At 51.2% G+C, this 19,994-nt stretch overlaps 3 protein-coding genes and 1 long non-coding RNA gene across 7 annotated transcripts in view; 2 read left to right on the forward strand and 2 right to left on the reverse strand.

Moving 5' to 3' along the window:
- Window positions 1–2,404, forward strand: part of ANKRD35 (ankyrin repeat domain 35) — a 17,873-nt gene extending 15,469 nt beyond the window's left edge. Inside the window, exons 13-15 of one of the 3 annotated variants that reach the window (XR_005719347.1) lie at window positions 69–166; window positions 600–629; window positions 717–2,404. Coding sequence is in view for 2 of the 3 variants with exons in the window: in XM_040230851.1 (XP_040086785.1) it covers window positions 69–128 (60 nt within the window). In the remaining variant the exon portion in view is untranslated. Of the gene's footprint in view, window positions 1–68; window positions 167–599 lie in introns of all 3 variants that reach the window. The other 2 variants (XM_040230851.1, XM_040230850.1) reach the window with 2 other exon arrangements.
- The window catches only part of LOC120855968, a 15,262-nt gene extending 8,153 nt beyond the window's left edge, over window positions 1–7,109 (reverse strand). Inside the window, exons 1-2 of the long non-coding RNA XR_005719348.1 lie at window positions 7,018–7,109; window positions 1,397–1,457 (exon numbers count right to left, since the gene is read on the reverse strand). This is a non-coding gene — a long non-coding RNA (uncharacterized LOC120855968). The remainder of the gene's footprint in view (window positions 1–1,396; window positions 1,458–7,017) is intronic.
- Window positions 6,449–16,658, forward strand: PIAS3 (protein inhibitor of activated STAT 3). 2 transcript variants are annotated; one of them, XM_040230853.1, is made up of 14 exons: window positions 6,449–6,629; window positions 9,241–9,658; window positions 9,818–9,902; window positions 10,146–10,196; window positions 10,438–10,528; window positions 11,244–11,378; window positions 11,584–11,689; window positions 12,391–12,464; window positions 12,599–12,759; window positions 14,095–14,228; window positions 14,309–14,477; window positions 14,611–14,744; window positions 14,942–14,979; window positions 15,485–16,658. In XM_040230853.1, the coding sequence occupies exons 2-14, from the start codon at window positions 9,244–9,246 to the stop codon at window positions 15,749–15,751; spliced, it is 1,860 nt and encodes a 619-aa protein (XP_040086787.1). In that variant the 5' UTR covers window positions 6,449–6,629; window positions 9,241–9,243; the 3' UTR covers window positions 15,752–16,658. The 2 variants fall into 2 exon arrangements, with proteins under 2 accessions (XP_040086787.1, XP_040086786.1); XM_040230852.1 differs by lacking the exon at window positions 6,449–6,629 and adding an exon at window positions 7,220–7,333.
- On the reverse strand, window positions 13,895–19,210 carry NUDT17 (nudix hydrolase 17). The gene is made up of 8 exons (XM_040230854.1): window positions 18,987–19,210; window positions 18,637–18,823; window positions 18,376–18,401; window positions 18,134–18,226; window positions 17,780–17,878; window positions 17,437–17,573; window positions 16,913–17,065; window positions 13,895–14,464 (listed from the first exon to the last, which is right to left on the reverse strand). The coding sequence occupies exons 1-8, from the start codon at window positions 19,176–19,178 to the stop codon at window positions 14,461–14,463; spliced, it is 891 nt and encodes a 296-aa protein (XP_040086788.1). The 5' UTR covers window positions 19,179–19,210; the 3' UTR covers window positions 13,895–14,460.
- Between the last annotated feature and the right edge of the window lie 784 nt (window positions 19,211–19,994).

The raw sequence follows: 19,994 nt of genomic DNA on the forward strand, positions 1-19,994 counted from the left end.
TTCTACCGCAGAAACTCTCCCTTTGATGTTCTGTTCATCTCCTTTTGTTTCTTTCCTGCTACCTACAGGGCTACATGGAACAGGATGTGTATAATATCCTCCTGCGAATCCTCAGCATACAGGAGTGAGGCAACCCATGCCCTAAAGAATATGGGATCTCTCTGTTGTGAGTTATGGGCTCAGGTTGATGAGGGAAGGAGCTTGGGAGAAAGGGGGCTTAAGCATAGGAATTGGAGTCTCCTTTTGCCCCAGGTGATAGCTGACACTAGGGAGATAGAGTGGGACATATCTTGTGGGGGCATGGACTGTCTGAGGTGAGGTCACTTGAGAAGACATGATATGGGGAATTGCTGGGTGGAGTCAGGAGTCAGCGAGCAGATAGACTGAAGGGGCCTGACTTACGGGGTAAGAGATGGGAAAGAGGAGTTGAGTGACTTTCCTAGGGTCTGGGGTGGAGAGAAGCCAGTGAAAGATGAGTGATGGTGGGCCAGCGACTCATAGTTGTTTCCTAGAGTGGGATTCTGCAGATTCCGGAATCTCCTTCCTTCCCCACCCTCATTCAAAGTGTAGTCATCCTCTCTCTTTCTCCTGACCCCCAGGGAGCTGGCTATCTTCTCCTGTCCGGATAGGTGAGGATCATTAGCTTCTTGGCATGGGTTGGAAGAGACTGAGGGTATAGAAGTGTGTGCATTTCATCTTTGAATTTCCTCTTTCAGGGAACAGAGCATCCTGGTTGGCAGAGGCTCCATCAAGCTGTGGTGGGTGGTGGATTGGCCACTGGGGGTGGTGTGGGTGGAGCTTCACCTGACATTATGGACCCCAGATCTGAAAACCTGGACCCTGGAATCAGCATGGGTGAGATCAGAGGAGGTGTGGGTGGAAGCCAGCTCTATGGAGAATAAAGTGGGAGGCAGGATGGTGTTGGGTGTCATTGTTTCTTCTAAAGGGGGCATGGGAAAGGAATCTTTTCATTCTTTTTTGATCACAAATGGCCCTGTAAATTAGCTGCTTTCAAACTTTGATTATGATCCAAAGTAAGAAATACATTTTACATCCTGTGTGTACATACCTGAAATAATATTTACCCTTATTATTTCTATTCTATTCTATATTCCATCAAAACATATTGGTTACATCCACTAATGAGTCAAGACCCAGTTTGGAAAACAGCATTCTCACAGTTGGAAAAACAGCCTTCTGTAAAAATGGATATCGACACTCCTTTCTCTAACATCTGTTTCTTACTGACTGAACAGCTCTAATCTTTCTCTCTACTTTGGGACTCCTCAGTTCACCATCTTTTTTAAGAAGAGATCTAGAGGCCTAGATTTTCTTCAGTATGTACAGTCTAAAATATTCTATCATATGTTAAACTAGGTGTCTAGATTTGAGGTACCTGGTCTCATGAAGTCACTGTTCTTTGCCCCAGGTGCAAAGAGGGTTGAAAAGTCTGATTCCTGGAAAAGGGATGAAAGGATACTCAGCTTTCGCTTCTTCCCTCCAGTTCTGTCCTCAGACTGATAAAAATGTATCTCTGGGTCACTTTCCCTGGGTCTCCGCCCCTTCCCACCCCTCCACCAGTCAGACTGCTAGGTGAGAGGGAGGCGGTCAGTTACTCAAATATCTGGAACTGCGGTTCGGTGGCCCCCACATTGATCCCTCCCAATTCCTTCTCTCAGCCCGCCCCCTGCTGGGTTACGCTGGGTCAGGCAGCAGCGGTTTGGCAGTAAAGAGACTGACTGGGTTGAGAGAAGGGTGGGGAGGGGCTGTCGTGGAAGACAAGGGGCCATGCAGGGCTGCAGAGCCTGTCTCCAGGGTTTGGCCAGGAAAAGGGCAGCTATGTAGATTAGGTCCTAGAGAAAATGAGGTCAGTTTCAGGGTTTATGCGGATGGGCACAGGACTGCTTTAAGCTTGGGAGAATGAAGAGAGGAGGAATTGATGGGAAAAAGAAGCGTGCAGTTGCCAGAAGAGCATCAGAAGGTCAAAGTCATTTCTATTAAGGGGAACAGAACTTCTTTTCCTTCCTGCCCTTCCAGTTACCACAGAATAGAAAAGGAATATTACATTCCTTATTGTATATGCAGTGTGGGGTGGGAAGAATGAAGAGACTGCTGAGAGAAAGGTCCAGAGACTGGGAGATCATTTTGCTAAGTTCAAGTCAGGAAACAGTTCTGGTAATGGAAGTCACGCCTTTGGGTTCCTCTGGGGTTCCTGGAAGCTGATCCCAGGATGGCTGAGCTGTGAGAATGATCAATGATGTTAAAACACAGAAGTAGAAACTTCTCCAGCCATGGGTCTTCCTAAGCAGTTTCCCTTTATACAACCCCATAAACTGTTACCCCAACAACTCAAGCCCTCAAATTTTCCTTGATTTCATAAATAAATCTTTCTTTCTCAAAGTAACCCTAGTCTTAATGTTCCTGTCTTGCCTCCTGGACTGTCTCTTTAGTAGAACTTCAGTAGGGACTTAACTATTCCTGCTTCACTTCTCTCTCCTTCTCCAGATGGGGTGTACACATGAGAGAAGGTGAAGCTTGGTGAGCCCTGATGGAGTTTGAACCCCAGACCATGTTTTTGAATGCCTTCGATCTGAAACTTGGTTCTGATGTGCAGTTCACCTCCTTTGTCTGGTCACATAACTTTATTACACTGATGTGAAGAGGGTCTATTAAGTGCCAGGCACTGGGGATAGAGAGAGCTTGCAGGCAAGATCAGACCCAGGAGCCCTGGTTCCTAGTTCTATGTTATCCTATAGGGATGCTAGAACTTAAAACGGCAATGAACTTTTTTTTTTCTCCCCTTGTGAATTTGTTTTTCTTGAGATATAGGGGATGGGTTGGGGAATATCTCCATGAGTTATGCCCCATCAGGGAAATGTCCACTCTAATCTCCTTGGGATAGCTTTTGGAACATTTTCTTGGAGCTGCTGCTCTTGCTACTGTTACGGAGTCCAAGTTCACTCTCCCACATGACGGGCCAAGGACTCTGAGACAAGACATGGAGGCAAGGAATTTTATTTGGAAAGCTGGTTGATCCAGAAGATGGCAACATCTCAAAATAACCATCTTGTCCTGGGTCTGGATACCAGGTTCTTATGGATCAGAGATGGGGGGTGGTGGTAGGTGAGGAAACAAAGTAAAAAAAAGGCCATTAATCTTGCAAATATCTCCTAGAATGGCAAGCCTCAGGCAAGGGGATGTGTTAATTTCTTTCTTCCTGCAATTCACAGGGGGACAGGGTTATGAACAAAGGCACTTTCCCTTAACAGTGAGGTAAGGGGCAGAATTCTCTGAAGTAGGGCTTTATGTATGATTATAATAACAAAAACAACAGAAAGCAAGTCAAAGAAACAGTTCCAACATGGAGTCAGAATTGACTTGTCCCTGCAACACTACCAGCAACCTCTTCAAGTCCATTGCTGAGCAGCTCCTCCTTGGAAGAGCGTTTCCTCTTTTTCTTGGGGATTCAAATTAACTATTATAGGAGATCCCGCCTTTATTAAATTACTAGCAATCTGATTCTCCTTGCTCTGCTAGATCTAGCTCTTCTTTCACTGTTTTCTTTGAGCCTCTTGAGTTATATGTGCCTTGTGCTCATTTCTTGTTATGCCTGCCTCTCTTCTTTTTCTCTTTGAACTGTCACCCGTTCCCCTTGTTGGTTTGACATTTCACCTTTTCTGATACTGGCTACCCTTCTGCTGTTTCTACTCTTTATCTTGCATGTTTCTCTTTTCTACATATTCTTTGTGCCTTTCTTTGGTGGCCATTTTCTCTTTTTTCCCTCCATGCTTTGTGTGCCCCAGTGTCTCTGTTCTTTGTGGTTTTCAGTTTCAGCATTCATCTCTGTTCTCTTGGTTCTTCTCTTTTGCCTTTCTATTCACTTTTGAGTATTTCTTGAGACTATGTCTCCCCCTCTTTGATTTCATGCAATTCTCTCTCCTTGCATATTTTTTTGTGCGTGTGTGTGTGTGCTCTTTTGCGTGTTTGTAAAAGCGCCTCCTAACCCCTTCCAGTAGCTGCAGAGTGTCAGCTATCAAAATAAGCATTGCAGAGCTGTTCCTTATGCTAGGCCGCCCTGTGAGATGATCCAAAACCAACAAAAGGTCCAAGGGTCTAGACTGGAGTTGGATAGAAGACTCAAGTCTCAGTGAGACAGAAGGCCAAAGACCCAGGATGGGATTAAAAAACCTTGTCTTGAAGACCTGTGACCCAAAAAATAGAAGTGTCCTAGCACACATAAAGACCCAGGACTCAAACCTATCTATATAAGACAGAAGGCCCAAGAGAGACAGATATTTCAAGACTAAATTAGGTGGGAAACTGGAGGTTCATGACAGAGATACCAGGAAAGAAAGAAGCCCCAGGACCAAAGGAAATTCCAAGATGAGAATCTTAAACCCCAGCTCTTTTCTATTGCTCTTTTCCCTACTCTTGGACATTTTCAGTTCTCCCTTCCTTCTTCTCATGTCTCCATTTATCTCTACTTCTTTTGAGATGTCCTTTTGATGTTGCTGTTACCTTAAAAAAAAAAAAACATTATCTTTAGATCAGTAAAAAAAAAAAATTACTAGCAATCAAGGTGAGGTAGCCTTTTTTCCTTTATATTTTTACAGCTTTATTGAGGTATAACTGACATACAAGAAGCTGCATGTAAAGTGTACAGTTTGATCAATTTTGACATATTTATATACCCATAAGGGGCTTCCCTGGTAGCTCAGCCAGTAATGAATTCGCCTGCAATGCTGGAGACCCCAGTTCGATTCCTGGGTCAGGAGGATCCCCTGGAGAAGGGATAGGCTACCCACTCCAGTATTCTTGGGCTTCCCTGGTGGCTCAGACAGTAAAGAATCTACCTGCAATTCGGGAGACCTGGGTTTGATCCCTGGGTTGGGAAGATCCCCTGGAGGGCATGGCAACCCACTCCAGTATTCTTGCCTAGAGAACCCCCATAGACAGAGGAGCCTGGTGGGCTATAGTCCATGGGGTCCTAAAGAGTTGGACACAACTGAGCGACTAAGCACAGCACATACACCCATAAAAACATCACACCAAGATGATGAACATACCCATCAAAGACTTTCAAAAAGACTTCCCCCATCTCTCTTTTTTTAATCTTTCCTATTCTCCTTCCCCTGAAACCACTGAAAATTCTAGATGATATAAACTAGTCCATAGTAACTTTTGATTTGTTGCTGTTGTTCAGTTGCTCAGTCCTATCCAACTCTTTGTGACCCCATGGACCTCAGCAGGCCAGGTTTCCATGTCCTGCACCATCTCCTGGTGCTTGCTCAAACTCATGTCCATTGAGTCGGTGATTCCATCCAACCATCTCATCCCCTGTTGTCCTCTTCTCCTCCTTTGATACAGAGGACTTAACAAAAAAATGAGCTCAGGGCCTGATGAAGGCTGAAGTGTTGGAGGGAGCAGCTGGGATTTAGAACCAAATATTTGAGCTTGAGTTTCCACTACTGCTGGCAGCAGAGCAGCAAGGAAAGAACCTGAATGTCTGGAGAGGGTAGACATCCTCCCTAGGGACAAAACCCAAAGTAGTTGGGCATGGTCCAGTTCAGCAGGTACCGGGGGGTGTTGGTAGGCTGGCACCTTCAATCTTACAGTTTTGGGGTCTCATGGGAAGGGTTATATTGAAATTAAGCAAAATAAGAGGATTATTCATATTATTTACTAAAGTATTCTTTCTGTATGCCAATTATTGGTTTAACCATCTGGCTGCTGCTAGACTGGAAACTCCTGCAAGGATTTTATGTCCTCACCACCTAACAATCTTTGAACAGTAATCAAATGTTTATTGAAGAAATGACATTATCACTTAGGTCCCAACCAAGTACAAAATGCTGTGTATTTTTCCAATACCTAGTTTGGGTAAACTGCTCTCAAGTTGGTATTTTCAAGGGAACTGTCTGCGAGTGATTAGCTTAGTTGAGGTCTATGGCTTTGGAGGAAGGAGAGTAGGCAGTTCAGAGAGAGGCAGAAAAATTGCCCTTTCTCGGTGAGAAAACCTCCCCTCCATTCACCTTCAACTACATTAAAGCTCTTAAATCTCTGGTGACAGTCTGTATTTGAGGTAGGGAGTAGGGGACCACAGGTGGAAGTAGGGTTTAGGTACACTTCGGATTTTAGCAGCTCATGTTTTCTTTCCCGTAGGGAGAGACTCACTGTAAGTAGCTACCTCTTTAAGCGATCGGATTTCTGGTCCACACCGTCTTATTTGCAACCTACTTCCACTCAAAACACACAGAAGGGTTTGCTTGCCAGGGAGTCAGAACAGTAGTGAGAATGGTGAAATCAAAGAACGTCTCTCCCATCCACTCCCTGGAGGAGTTAATTTCTCCTCCGCAGGCTCAGAGTCCCGCCCTCTCCAGTCTCAGACTCCGCCCCTCCCCACTTCTCCGCTGTCCTGGCGGGCTCATCCAGGAGGGGGCGGCCCCAACCCTAGCACTGGGCCGGGCTGAGCTCCCGCCCGGGCGGAGCTGCGGCTGCAACGTCCAGCTGCCGGACCGACCTCCAGCCGTGCAGACCTTGGGAGCAGCGCCGGGCCCCCTCCCCCCCAATCGCCCCAGCCCACCCTCTGAGCGTCCCGAGTCCCCTCCCCGCTCCCTGCAACTGTGCTGGTAAGTCCCACTCTCCGCACGAAACTTTTTTGCTGGCGAATTTGAGCCCTGCCGCGGGACCATGAAATACAATGTAACCGGTGGGGGGGGGGTGGTGGTGAAGAATTGAGAATAGCCGTCTTGAAATAAACTATTCACGACTCCTTAGCGTCCCTAAAATGGATCAGGTCTCACCCATTTCCCGAGTTGGTGGAACTCTTGAATTTGGCTGGTTAAACTTGTAGATAGGGAGACGAGGGGGTTTGCTCCCCCTCCCCCATTTCTCTGAGATTAAGCCCTTCTCGAGACTTTTCCCTCCATATCCCAAGTATCTTTGGCTTTCTCAAAGCTCATCCCTTCCCGACTCCGGCGTGGCAAGGCCTCCCTCCCCCAGGTACTTCGGGTTCACCTCCTCTCCCATGCCACCAGGGACCCCGCGATCCTTCGGGCGGCACACTCCCTCCGGGTCTACGGGTCTGGCACCGCGGCCAAAGACGTGCAGCGGCTGGGTCCGGCTGTGGAGGGAGGGGCTGAGGCCGGGGTTCGTCCGAAACCGGGCGGGCGGGGCCGGGAAGGGGAGGTGTAGGGGGCCGGACGGGGCGGAGCAGGCGGCATTTGCGGCCGGCGCTGGGGTGGAGAGTTGTGCGCCGGTCCCTGGGCCTGAGCTCCGGCTCGGGCTCGGGCGCCTGCGATGTCTCAAGATGGCGGAGCTGGGCGAATTAAAGGTACCGGCCCCCTCCCCCATCCCCATCTGGACTGAGCCGGGCTGTACGCCGAGTCTGGGAAGCGACCGAGACTGGGTGCTGAGGGCTCGGGTGGGGGCCGGAGACGTGGTGGGGACTGGCTGCTGGGGATGGAGAGAAGTGGCTGTGGGCGAGGAAGGGGCTGCGCGGGGCTCCGGGGGCGGGGCCGCGGGGCAGATGTAGGGGTGGGGCCGAGGGGAATTGCAGCTGTTGGGGGCCGAGGCTCAGGGGGCGGGGACGCGGGGTAGAAGTCGAATTTGGTAGTAGGGGCAGATGTAAGGGTAGGGCGGGGAGGAAAAGCTGCTGTAGAGGCAAAGCGGGCGAGTCGATCGAGGCCTAGAGAGGTGACAGTAGGGGGCAGATGATGGGAATGGGGCTGGGGGTCCGATTACCGGGAGGCTCCTGGGGGAAAGACGCTGAGAGGATAGAGACTTTGGGGCTGCTGTTGGGATCTGAGCCTTGGGAAGTACCAGTAGGTGGCTGAGATCAAGGGGGCGGGGCTGTACGGGGATAGATCGAAGGGGTGGGGCAGAAGCATCCTGGAGGCTGAGAGAAAGGTCCTGCCTTAGTGAGTCGGTATCTCTGGGCAGAGAGAGAGAAGTGTTAGACTATGGGATTGAAAAGAATTTCTTGACAAAGCTAATGGAGAAATAAAGACAGGACCGAGGAGATAAGACTGAGGATAAAGGTAGAGGAGCAAGTTTTAATTATATTCCTCAAAAGGGGCCCAAAGCCATAATGCCTCCATAAGAATTGCAGATGAGTAGCAAGATTAGCCCGTGGCAGGGTCTCCTGGAGATTCACAGAAGTGAGTTCTTTAAGCGGAGAGCTTACCACTACCAGAATCTTGAGGATAAATAACCATCTTGCAGAACCTTTAAAAACCATGGGGTTCACCCCCTTGCCTCCTGGCTTTATTCTGCCTTTTGAAATGGAACCAGAGTCATGGGAAGGCCTGAGGTCTAGTCACTGGTTCCAGCTTCCTAGGAGAGTGTGCAGTTCTGCAGTCTGGCTCAGGGGCTGATCACCTCCCTGTTCTTCCAGGGACTCTCTTTAGAGCTTTCCCCTTGTTTCTTCCACCCCTGTGGAGGAAGGGAAGAATCACTTTCTCTGGGTAGGAGAGAAGCAGGTTATTAATTCCTGGCAGATGGAGTAAACATGTAAACAGGAAGCATACCTGGATTCCACAATTCACTGTTAACCTCTCACCCCAAGTTTTGCTCCTGTTTCTCTCCCAGAAAAAATAGGACTGAGGGGTGAGTGGTTATGTAAATAACACCAAGGAAAGGTTTGGGAAGTTATGAGCATTGAACCCTGACCTGGCCACAAAAGCTTGGGGAAAATAGCTGAGGTAGATTGAGGTGTGGAAAGGAGTTGATTTTGAGGCACAGTCCTCCAACCACCTGGCCCCTTTCTTCCCTGTGGGGCTGTCTGGCCCGAATCCTCTTCTTCCCCTCCTCCCCGTCTCCTGTCCTCTTTCCAGGAGGCCAGGATGGGTCTGAGAGTCTTCAAAAGAGCAGGAGAGGAGATAAGCAGCTTAAAGGAGGGTCCAGGCTCAAGGCAGGGTGGTGGGAGGAGGCTGTAGTGGACACAGAGGTGTGCTGTAGGGTGGCATGCACCCTGCCCCCGTATGGTCAACTGACGGGATGGGGAGACAGTATTGCTCAAGCCTGGGGGGTAGTATAGAGGTGACCTGAGGGTTGCTAGGATGGGACTTAGATGTCCTTTTGGCTAGGTAGGCAGTTTGGCCGTAATCCACTGGCTGTAAAGCATCTTTCAGATCAGTGCTGGAGGGAAAGCGCATTGCCCACCTGATAGCTCAGCCCCAGTGTCTCCGTCAGGACAGGCCTGTGCAAGGTAGGATCCTCAAGCTTCTCTGATCTCCACAGCACATGGTGATGAGTTTCCGGGTGTCTGAGCTCCAGGTGCTCCTCGGCTTTGCTGGCCGGAACAAGAGTGGACGGAAGCACGAGCTCCTGGCCAAGGCCCTACACCTCCTCAAGTCCAGCTGTGCCCCCAGTGTCCAGATGAAGATCAAAGAGCTTTACCGCCGACGCTTTCCCCGCAAGACCCTGGGGCCCTCTGATCTTTCTCTGCTCTCCTTGCCCCCTGGAACCCCTCCTGTAGGCTCTCCTGGTCCTCTGGCTCCCATCCCCCCGGCCCTCTTGGCCCCTGGCACCCTGCTGGGCCCCAAGCGTGAAGTGGACATACACCCTACTCTGCCCCAGCCTGTGCACCCTGACGTTACCATGAAACCATTGCCCTTCTATGAAATCTACGGGGAGCTCATCCGGCCCACCACCCTCGGTATGGCTCTTTGTGGTCCCTGGGTCTTCCTGGCCTCCCTGCCTCTTCCTCAAGCCTTTCTTAGGCTTTCGTCCTGTGGGCTCAGCACACTGGAATAGGGGCCACTTCTGTGGCCCCCTGGGCATGGGCTTGGGAATAACTGCCCCTTTGTGTCCTCAGCATCCACTTCTAGCCAGCGGTTCGAGGAAGCGCACTTCACCTTTGCCCTCACCCCCCAGCAAGTGCAGCAGATTCTTACTTCCAGGTTTGTCTCTTTGAGTCCTCCTGCCTCATCCTTGGCTGGTTACCCTGAGACTCCGCTCTCTGACTTTCTTCTTTTCTTTTTTGCCCCACTTCTCACCATCCTCTTGCACCTGCTCTGTCCCTCATTCTCTTGTGTGTCTCATCTCTATCCCCTGGACATTTAACTCTCTGTTTTTCTGTTCACCCCTGCGCTACCCGCCAGGGGCCACATACTGACATCTCTCCTTCTCCCTCCCTGTTTCAGAGAGGTTCTGCCAGGAGCCAAATGCGATTATACCATACAGGTGCAGTTAAGGTGAGTTGATGCTGTCTCCCAGCAGGACTCCCACTGAGGGTGGGAACGAAGTGAGGGTGTGAGTGCTCCTATTAGGAGACACCCCTGCTCCGTCACACCCGCCCTAGCCCTGGAGTTCTTGTTTGAAAGCTAAAGGCTACAGATACCCTTGACTGATTTTCTGAGATTGCCTACCTCTCTTTGTCAGATTTTATTCCAAAAACTGCCTCCCACACTTTCATCTTCTCTTATCTGTTACCAGGTTCTGTCTCTGTGAGACCAGCTGCCCCCAGGAAGATTACTTCCCCCCCAACCTCTTTGTCAAGGTCAACGGGAAACTCTGTCCCCTGCCGGTAAATGCTCTTCTTCTTCTGACAGTCACCCTTTCCTTGTTTCAGTTCTTCAATGTTAGCTACACATCTGTTATGAAAGAGATGTGCCTAGCACAGTGCCTCACACATGGTAGGTGCTCAGTTTACTGCCTGAACCGATACAGTCTAGCGAGAACTAGGATAGGGCTGAACAAAAGTTATCTTAGAACCCAGAGGAGGGACATTGTTGTTGTTCAGTCGCTAAGTTGTGTCCAACTCTTCGCGACCCCAGGGACTGCAGCATGGCAGTCCTCTGTGTCCTTCACCATCTCCCGGAGTTCACCCAGGTTCATGTCCATTGAGTCAGTGTTGCCATCCAACCGTCTCATCCTCTGCTGCCCTTTTCTCCTTTTGCCTTCAGTCTTTCCCAGCATCAGGAGGAATATTAGTTCAACCCAAAGCCTCAGAGAAGATTCTCAGAAGTGATGATCCTAGAGTTGAGGGTTAGAAGAAATCAGGTATCCCTACTCCTCCTTTTTAAGAAGGCAGTGAGCAGGTTCCTTTATCTTTGGTCAGTGAATAAGCTCTCCTTTTCCCCCAGGAATGAACCTCACTCCCAACCCTATATAGTGCCCCAGTTTTTTGAGTCACTGAATGGGCCCCCATCTCCTTGGTCAGAGAGTGAGCTGACCTTTTCTCCAGAAAGCGAGTAACCTAAGACAAGATGTGTTGACCAGTCTGCCCCTTCCTCCTCCAGGGTTACCTTCCCCCTACCAAGAACGGGGCTGAGCCCAAGAGACCCAGCCGCCCCATCAACATCACACCCCTGGCTCGTCTCTCGGCCACTGTTCCCAACACCATCGTGGTCAACTGGTCGTCTGAGTTTGGACGGGTGAGCGTGGTTGAGGCAGGGAGCCTGGAGAAGCCTGCAGGGAATGAGAGGGGACCACCAAGTGTCTTGGGCTGGGGAAACATCCATCTCTTTGTGGGTCTCTTTCCCTCAACCTGCTGCCTCTGGCCCTTGTGTGACAAAGTAGAGATGGCCGTAGTGGTGGTGTGCAATGCAGAGGCTAATTGTTTCCCCCACCTCCAAGTAGAATTACTCCTTGTCCGTGTACCTGGTGAGGCAGCTGACGGCAGGGACCCTGCTACAAAAACTCAGAGCAAAGGGCATCCGGAACCCAGACCACTCCCGGGCACTGAGTGAGTAACATCTTGCCCCTCTTCCCTCGAGCCAGATCCAGTTTTTCCTGGCCCTCTGGCCTTTATAGTTAAACTTATACCCTTCTTGTGCCAGCTTACCTTGTTACGTTTTACATGAACCCTAAAACCCTTGCGGTACCCCTCTTACCAGTCTTTGTGGTTGAAAAGTGGGGCCACTCCAGGCGGTGAGTGACACTCTTGCATTCCCAGTTATACATCTGCTTTGTACCTCACAGACCCTAACTGTTGGAATATCGGTTCTCCAGACCAGAAAGAGTCTTTTTTAAACTTAAAATTTTAATTTATTTATGGCATGCAGGTTTAGTTCCTTGACCAGGGATTGAACCTGTGCCCCTTGCAATGGAAAAATGAAGTATTAACCACTGACCACCAGGGAAGTCCCTAGAAAGAGTCTTAAGTATCGTCTACTCCAGCTGTCTTGGCGATGCTTCAATTCCTTCTAGGTCGTCTCTGCCAAAGATGCTAAAGATTAAGCATCTTTAGGGACTGGCAGGTCCCCTTCCCCCACTTAGCCTTCATAATGCAGGTCCCAAGCCACCCCCATATGCTATCCCATAGGCTCCCAAAGGCTCTCTCCCCAGCTGCCTCTCAGCCAGGGCCATTTGCTTCTGGCTTCAGCATCTCCTGGGCCGCTCTCCAGCCTTGCTGACCCCGTGGCTCTGGCCCCGCTCTTGTTTCAGTCAAGGAGAAGTTGACCGCTGACCCGGACAGTGAGGTGGCTACTACGAGTCTCCGGGTGTCACTCATGTGCCCGGTGGGTACCAGGGAGAGGAGAAGGGGGAGGAGAGGTGGGATGAACTTCTGGACGCAGATGAGGGTTCGTAGGGAGGTTGGCATAAAGCTTTCTGGGATATGGGGACTCTGACCAGAGAACTTGTCTCTCCTCAGCTGGGGAAGATGCGCTTGACTGTCCCTTGCCGCGCCCTCACCTGCGCCCACCTGCAGAGCTTCGATGCTGCCCTTTATCTACAGATGAACGAGAAGAAGCCAACGTGGACATGTCCTGTGTGTGACAAGAAAGCTCCCTATGAATCTCTTATCATTGATGGGTAGGACCATTCTGCATTCACCTTCCTTTTACTGAGGATATCTGCTAGGACTGCCCCCCTCCTATGTATAAATCCATATCTATAACTTACTTCCCCTCCCTTGAACCCGCTTACCTGTCTGTTTTATATAAATATTATCTATCTTCCCACATTGAGGACTCACTACACATTGTGCTGAGAACTTTGCATGCCTTATCTCATTGAAACCTGTGAGATGCCAATAACCCTGTGAGATGGGTACTGTCATTATAGGTGAGGGAAGCTGAAGCCTAGAAAGATGCAGTATCTTGCTCAAAGTTATACTGTAAATAAGTGGCAGAGCCAAGTATACGAACTGTTAATAGAACAATTACCTGACCTCTTACTGTACATAGCAGTCAGGTTCTTTTGAGGGCCTGGATGTGCTGATCTAGCGAGTCTTAACTCTCTTCCAGATCCTCTGTTATGGTTCTTGTTCCCAGTGCCTTTTTTGAGGTGGTTTATAGCAGCAGCAGAGTTCTGTATAGAGGGCTTTCCTGGTGGCTCAGTGGTAAAGAATCTGCCTGCAATGCAGGACACCCGGGTTCAATCCCTGGTCGAGGAGATCCCCTGGAGAAGGGAATGGCTGGCTACCCACCCCAGTATTCTTGCCTGGGAAATCCCATGGACAGAGGAGCCTGGTGGGCTACAGTCCACGGGGTCACAGAGAGTAGGACACGACTGAGCGACTGACGCTTTCGTAGTGTTCTGTACCTCTCTCTGCTCCTTCTGTCTTGTCCCTAGTACCACACGAAACAGATTTTTTAGCATGTATTTATTTTAAAACTTAGCATTTAAAGTTTTCACAGTTCTTTTATATACCTTGTGCTTCCCTCATAGCTCAGTTGGTAAAGAATCTGCCTGCAGTGCAGGAGACCCCGGTTCAATTCCTGGGTTGGGAAGATCCCCTGGAGAAGGGATAGGCTTCCCACTCCAGTATTCTTGGGCTTCCCTTGTGGCTGAGCTGGTAAACAATCCGCCTGCAATGTGGGAGACCTGGGTTTGATCCCTGGGTTTGGAAGATCCCCTGGAGAAGGGAAAGGTTACCCACTCCAGTATTCTGGCCTGGAGAATTCCATGGACTTTATAGTCCATGGGGTCGCAAAGAGTCAGACACGACTGAGCAACTTCACTTTCACTTTCTTTGTACACATTACTTTGATTCCAACAACCCGGAGAGGTCAGGAAGGTGGATAACAGCCCTAATTTACAGATGAGGAAACAGGTTCAGGAAGGGGAAGGTGAGTCCCAGAACTCCGTGGCCACTGTTCCAGCCACCTCCCAGCCACGGGAATTCCCATCTTTCCTCTCCCCCAGTTTATTCATGGAGATTCTTAATTCCTGCTCGGATTGTGATGAGATCCAGTTCATGGAAGATGGATCCTGGTGCCCAATGAAACCCAAGAAGGAGGCATCTGAGGTTTGCCCCCCGCCAGGGTATGGGCTGGATGGTGAGTGACCCCTTGTCCCCCAGTTGAGCTAAATCTTGTGTGGCTTCTTCTCTGAGACACAGTCTTCTTACCGCCCACAGGCCTCCAGTATAGCCCAGTCCAAGAGGGCAATCCATCGGAGAGTAAGAAGAAGGTTGAAGTTATTGACTTGACAGTAGAAAGCTCATCAGATGAGGAGGACCTCCCCCCGACGAAGAAGCACCGTCCTGTCACCTCAGCTGCCATCCCGGCTCTACCTGGAAGCAAAGGGTATGAAGAAACAGGCTGAATCTACAGCACAGGGCACAGAGGGAAAAATCAGGAATGGGCAAAGCCTGGGCAGAGAGGGGACTTGGGATGCTGAACTGGGTGAGGGCACCTGATTCCATCTCTTTCCCCACAGAGTCCTGACATCTGGTCACCAGCCATCTTCGGTGCTGCGGAGCCCTGCTATGGGCACGCTGGGCGGGGATTTCCTGTCCAGTCTCCCACTACACGAGTACCCACCCGCCTTCCCCCTCGGGGCTGATATCCAAGGTATGACATGGATCACAGCATGGGGCCCTGGCCTGCCACGTCCTCCCCCAAACCAGTTCAGAACCCTTGCTCCTCTTCAAAGTGTTTTGGCTTGTTTTGCAAAGGGCTACAATCCAGGGAACTTCTTTGAGTTTGTGTGTTGTGTGTGATGAAGTGTTTAGATAGGAGGTTGATTTTAATTTTTCTTTTCCTACCAGGTTTAGATTTATTTTCTTTCCTTCAGACTGAGAGTCAGGTAAGTGGTCCCTTCTCCGCCTCAGATCTCTGAAGCCTCTTCTCTAGGCACTGACGGGGCCCCTCAATTTTCCTGAGAGACCTAAATCGGCTTCTTCATGAAGGGCGGGGCGGTACGGGCAGTTTATTTCCCTCGAAGGCCCTGCCTGGGACTTCCTCAGATTCTCACCCGCGTCTTCCTCTGTCCTGTTACTGTTTGTCTCTAGTTTTTGGTGTAGTTCTGCTCTTGGCTGCTCACCCCCCACCCTGCCCCCAACCCACGTGCACTTGAGTGCCGTGGCTGCCCCAGCCGGACATTCCACACATTTCAGACGCCCACAGGGCCAAGCTGGTGGGGCTGTCTCAGGGCAGGGAAGAGGGCTGGGGTGTGGGGGAAGGAGTCAGAGGAGAGCTCTCCTGCTTCTCAGAGAACTCTTCGGGATTCTGAGGGGTTGATCTGTGAGATGAGGGAGGTGGGTAAGGAAGGTCCGGATAAAATCTTACACCGCACTCTTGCTTCTTCCCAGCACTATGGTCCCTCCGTCATCACCTCACTAGATGAACAGGATGCCCTGGGCCACTTCTTCCAGTACCGAGGGACCCCTTCCCACTTCCTGGGCCCGCTCACCCCCACGTTGGGGAGCTCTCACCGCAGCGCCACGCCGGCACCCCCTCCTGGCCGTGTTAGTAGCATTGTGGCCCCTGGGGGGACCTTAAGGGAAGGGCATGGAGGACCCCTGCCCTCAGGTCCCTCTTTGACTGGCTGTCGGTCAGACATCATTTCCCTGGACTGAGTCTCCCAACACTGAACAAGTATGCTGTGGAGTCTAGACTCCTGGTCGCTCTGACCCCTTGGGGCGGGGGCAGGGGAGCTTTGGTCAAAGGCCAGAAATACCTTCATGGACACCGGTTTTTTGGCCTTATCTCTGCCTGACGAGGCTAGCACCCAAAGGGTTAATATTTAACCTCTTTTTAAGGACATCTGGGGTCTGTTTTTGGAAACGTTCTTTGACATCCAGCACATTCCTTTGGGTCTGTTAACCTAGGCAGTGGGAGGCAGATGGGATGGGATGTGAGTTGGGGAAAGGGCTGAGTAGTCCTCAGCCTTGACTGTCTGGGGCCTCGTGGGGAGGGGGCTTTTCTCATGTCCCCCAGACGCCCTCTTCCCAGCCCCCACAGCCGGCTCTGCTCCTTCCCCGCATCCATCATCTCTTTGTGTCCATTCCGTTTTCTTTGGCCAAACAGACAGGTGGAGTGACTGAGATAGGCAGACACATGGACGGAGAATTCTATTTTGGGTTGCAGATTTTTTGTGCGTAAACAAGAAAAACCAAAATATTCCAAAGATGACCTTCCTTGCCTCCTACTGCCCAGTATGACTGAGGAGGAGATAAGGCCTTAGCCCGGATCCCCAGGCGTTTGGGAGAAGGGCCTGGCTGACTGCCTGGGTCTCTATTTATATATTTAAGTTCACAACGTTGCTTACGCTGACCAGCCTGGGGCCTGAGCTTCTAAAGGCTGGTGGCCCTGGGGTTAGGTCTGGTTCATTCTGCACCTTTCCTGGGAGGTGGGAGCATCCTTGTGCTCTCTCCTGTCTCCCTTTTCAGGCTCCTCTGGGGCCCAGGATCTATGTTGTAATTTTACTTTTTATTTTCACAGTTGTAGCAAAGTTCTTACCCATAATAAAGGTTGTGAATGTTCTGTGAGTGTCACGGAGGTGGGCTGGGGAGGTGATTAAGCACTCGGCTTTCCAGATCCCTAGTGTGGGAAGGTGGGGAGGGAGGTCCACACTCTGTTCTTCCCTTGCTGGCCCTGGGTCCAAGTAAGCTCCGAGTGTTACACTGAGGACTTGCCAGGGCAGTAGTTCTTTCTTCCTTTCTTTGCCCCAAGCCCATAAGCACACTGGCCGCTTCACCCCAACACCGTGGAGCCCTTATGTCCTTCCTCATCCTTACTTGCCCAGATGTTGCAGCCAGAGCATGAGGGCAAACTTGGTGCCAGTGCTGACCCTCTCTCTGCTGTCTGCCGTGGCTGGGGTTGTCCGCAGTAGGGTGGATGTGGGCAAGGCCAGAGGCTGGACTCCTCCATTCTCTTTTAGTTCCACTGCACTGCAGAATGACAGCTCCTGTCTGGGCTGTGCCTTGTGGCTTAGCCCCACTTCCATATCCATTAGGTCATATGATCCTCCCAACAACCACAGGAGAGGGGTGGGTGGGGGGATTAACCTCATTTTACAGAAAGGAGGGTAAAATGACTTGCCCCAGTGAGAGTGTGGGACTGAAACCCAGGCAGCCTGTTAGACAGGAGCCCTTAGGAGTATCATAGGCAGTGTCTTTGAGCTATGTGGGCTCTTCATTATCAGTTGACCAATTCCCTCCCTAAATCTCCCCCACAACACATATCTTCCCCTGAGGAGGAGACAGAAGGTGAACTTCTCAATGTCTATGTGTTGGAGGGACAGGGAGAAGTTCCTACTCACGGGACAGAAGATGGTAGGTCCTGGGGAAGATGTTTGGGGGTCTCTGTCCCATCCTCTGTGGCAGCCACTGCAGCTGCTATGTCTGGTCCCAGCCATGTGAAGGCACTCACCTCTCCTGCATTCGGCTGAATCCGGGCCTGAGGCCAGACATGTTGATCCTTTAGTCATGGCCTCTCAGACCTGTTCTCCATCACAGGTGGAATGGAGAGACTTGGAGCAGGGGCAGAGGAGAGGCTATTGTATTTCATGGTTATCTCTGACTTTTCCCCCACCTTAGTCATCGTTAGAACCAGTCTGTCTGGGCCTCCTCAGCCCCATTTCCTTCCTCTACTGCCAGCCCTACCTGGAGCTGCTGCTGTGACTCCTGGGAGATGACAAGCAGGTAGAGAACGATGTGATGGTATTTGGGGAGACCCCAGCTCAGCTTAGGGGGGTAGGCAGACTAAGAAGAAAAAAAAAAGAGAACTTCCTGTCCCTTTTTAAGACTTTGGAAATGCAGCTGAGGAAGGGGAGAGTATAAATGGTGTAGGAGGGACGTGGGTAGGAGTCATGGGATTGGGGACTCCAAACCACCCACACTCCATCAGTTCCCCAGTGGTCAAGGCGAGTAAGGCTGTTCTGTGGGCTTTGGGGGGTTAGTAGTTATTAAGTGCTCTTGGTTAGATAGGAAGGAACCTCTCCCAGGCCCCTGTCTCACCTCCCATAACCCCAGAGGGACCCAGGAGAACTGGCCCTGGGGCAGCTGGAGTCCACTCTCCTCCCAAAGCTCTCGAAGCCCCCCATCCAGCAGCTGGGGGTGAGAGGATAGGAGGTCAGAGAGGCCAATGCCTGGCCCCTACAAGTCCTGTGTTCGACCTTCCCCCAGCCCACACCCCATGTGATCCCAGACAGGGTCTCTCCTTTGGCAGAGGGTGCAGTTTGGCTCAGTTGATTGGTTACCTCTTCATCAGGTTCCACATGCCCACCTGCAACAACAGTGGGACCAGTCGGTGAAAGGTAGTGTTCCTGTCCAGGGACCCCCACTCACTATTTACGCTTGCCCCCTCCTCCAGTGCACACAGGTGCAGTTGTAGCCCCTTGTGATTCTGGGACCTACCACACTTCTGGGCCTACTTCTGTCATTCTGAGACTGGGAAAAGCGCTGTAGGGTAGAGGCAGATTTCTTTCCTGGACACTGGGCCTTGTCCTCAGTTCACTCACCTGGGGGTACCCAGAGGTTGGGCGAAATGTTGAGGGTGCTTGTCCTTCGCGTCAACAAGACAGTCTGATCGCTGGACTGCAGAATGACCGCCACACCCAGATCCACACCTCGACCATTCGGGGGCAGCTCGACGCCCGGAGCCCTGGGCTGTTGGTCCAGGGCCGCAAAAGGGCAGAAAGGGGGTCGCTGGCGGGAGGGAGCCACTGGGGTTAACATCGCAGAAGAGACAAGGAACTGGAGGAGCCCGAGGCAGGTGACCGGCCCCGGCCTCTCGCCTCCAGCTCCCACCCTCTCCTGGTCCCTTCCTTCGGTCCTTCAGCCGCCCTATCGCCTCCCCCCCTCTCCCCACCTGGAGCGGAAGCCTGGCCGACGCGCCTGGGAAAGGCTTGTCCGAGAGGACCAGCTGTCCCCGCTTCAGGCCGCAGTGCGTGGGCCACGGCCCGAGCCCCGACCCGGCGCCCAGGAGGCCGCACACACTCTGCGCGAAGCTCACCGACTCCGGGCGCCCGGAGAGGAGTAGCAGCACCCGTGCCGCCGCCATCACGGGCTCCGGCGCACTTGGCGCCCTCTGGTGGCCCGGCCGCGCTTCCCTTCCGCTGGCTCGGAAAGAAGCCGGGCTTCCGGAGCGTCCCAGGGGGAAATTTAGGGAAGAACTTCGGGGATGATCCAGGAGGGCAATAAATAAAAAGCGGAACGCCTCTAGATCCTCAGCTCCTCTTGTCCTCCCATCTTCTGTTTAGGAAAATGATCCCTAGACTGAGTGATTTCTGGACTCATGTGTCATTTCCCACCAGGCATGGGTGGAACTATGTAAGCAACCCTCAGGGCACTCTGCACACCTGTGCTAGCAGGTAACACCTCGGATTAATTACATCTATCTCTTAGCCAGACACCCAGGAAACATTCTTGACACCTTTTCTTTCTTTTCAAATGGGAGCCAAGCCCAACAGATTCTGCCTCCTTAAATGTTCTCAAATCCGTGTCTTAATCTCCAGCTTCCAGTGCCCTAGTTCAAGTCTTCCTCATATTCTGCCTGAGATATTATTACAAATCTGTATGTAGTCCATCCTAAAAGAAATCAGTCCTGAATATTCATTGGAAGGGCTGATGTTGAAGCTGACACTCCAATACTTTGGCCACCTGATGCAAAGAACTGACTCATTTGAAAAGACCCTGATGCTGGGAAAGATTGAAGGCAGAACGGGATGACAGAGATGGTTGGATGGCATCACCAACTCAATGGACATGAGTTTGAGTAAACGCTGGGAATTGGTGATGGACAGGGAGGCCTGGTGTGCAGCAGTCCATGGGATCAGAGAGTCGGACACAGCTGAGTGACTGCACTGAAATAGTCCTG

Source organism: Oryx dammah, unplaced genomic scaffold (genome assembly GCF_014754425.2).
Source record: "Oryx dammah isolate SB20612 unplaced genomic scaffold, SCBI_Odam_1.1 HiC_scaffold_28, whole genome shotgun sequence".
Lineage (NCBI taxonomy): Eukaryota > Metazoa > Chordata > Mammalia > Artiodactyla > Bovidae > Oryx > Oryx dammah.

Bases quoted from the DNA above. Each gene is read 5' to 3' on its own strand.
- NUDT17 (XM_040230854.1), bottom strand. From the start codon at position 19,178: ATGGCGGCGGCACGGGTGCTGCTACTCCTCTCCGGGCGCCCGGAGTCG. The intron at 17,879-18,133 runs GTGAGACAGGGG...TTTTCTTCTTAG, and splicing joins TCCCTCTGGGGTTATGGGAG to TCTGCCTACCCCCCTAAGCT. The intron at 17,066-17,436 runs GTGAGTAGGAAC...GTCATTCTGCAG, and splicing joins GACCTACCATCTTCTGTCCC to TGCAGTGGAACTAAAAGAGA.
- PIAS3 (XM_040230852.1), top strand. From the start codon at position 7,310: ATGGCGGAGCTGGGCGAATTAAAG. The intron at 9,659-9,817 runs GTATGGCTCTTT...TTGTGTCCTCAG, and splicing joins CATCCGGCCCACCACCCTCG to CATCCACTTCTAGCCAGCGG. The intron at 12,465-12,598 runs GTGGGTACCAGG...GTCTCTCCTCAG, and splicing joins GGGTGTCACTCATGTGCCCG to CTGGGGAAGATGCGCTTGAC.